This window comes from Caenorhabditis briggsae, assembly GCF_000004555.2.
Source record: "Caenorhabditis briggsae complete genome, chrI, whole genome shotgun sequence".
NCBI classification, from domain to species: domain Eukaryota; kingdom Metazoa; phylum Nematoda; class Chromadorea; order Rhabditida; family Rhabditidae; genus Caenorhabditis; species Caenorhabditis briggsae.
The window spans coordinates 11,630,915-11,631,490 of NC_013489.2; the positions used below are offsets into that span (position 1 = coordinate 11,630,915).

The 576-nt window shown below is 34.7% G+C and overlaps 1 protein-coding gene and 1 non-coding gene across 2 annotated transcripts in view; one reads left to right on the top strand and one right to left on the bottom strand.

Moving 5' to 3' along the window:
* CBG25409 overlaps positions 1-576 on the top strand; it is a gene marked incomplete at both ends in the record, with an annotated part of 2,019 nt that overhangs the window by 587 nt on the left and 856 nt on the right. Inside the window, 2 exons of the mRNA XM_045241289.1 lie at positions 220-273; positions 321-434. Coding sequence (XP_045099420.1) covers positions 220-273; positions 321-434 — 168 coding nt within the window. The remainder of the gene's footprint in view (positions 1-219; positions 274-320; positions 435-576) is intronic.
* CBG28738 lies at positions 123-194 on the bottom strand. The gene has a single exon. It is a non-coding gene (tRNA).

A 576-nucleotide genomic window follows, 5' to 3' on the forward strand; every position in this document is an offset into this window, starting at 1 on the left:
TGCCTGGGTCAAATCTTTTTTTCTTCTTTTTTAAAATCTTTATGATGCTAAAGAACCCCTCAAATATATCAATAGTACTCAAAAGTTGGAGTTTCATCTAACAAAAAAGAAAAAAAGGAAACTTCCCATGCCGGGAATCGAACCCGGGCCGCGTGGGTGAAAACCACGAATCCTAACCACTAGCCCACATGGGATTGGGCGAGAGAAATTTTTTTTCAGAAACGTCGAACCGAAGACTGCAATTCAGAAAAGGCCTTCAATAGCAAGCACAAAGTAAGAATTTGGATGTTTTTCTATTTTTCTATAATTATTATTTATAGAAAATGGAGCAGAAAACGAAGCCGTCGGCGATTCAGAAGAAGAAAGAGAAGACGTGGAGTCTTCAGAAGACACAGGGAACTCTTGAGGAGCCGCCGACGACGAAGAGGAATACGGTAGGGATGCACAGATACAATTTGAATTTTTGAATTTTTGAATTTTTGAATTTTTGAATTTTTGAATTTTTGAATTTTTGAATTTTTGAATTTTTGAATTTTTGAATTTTTGAATTTTTGAATTTTTGAATTTTGAATTTTT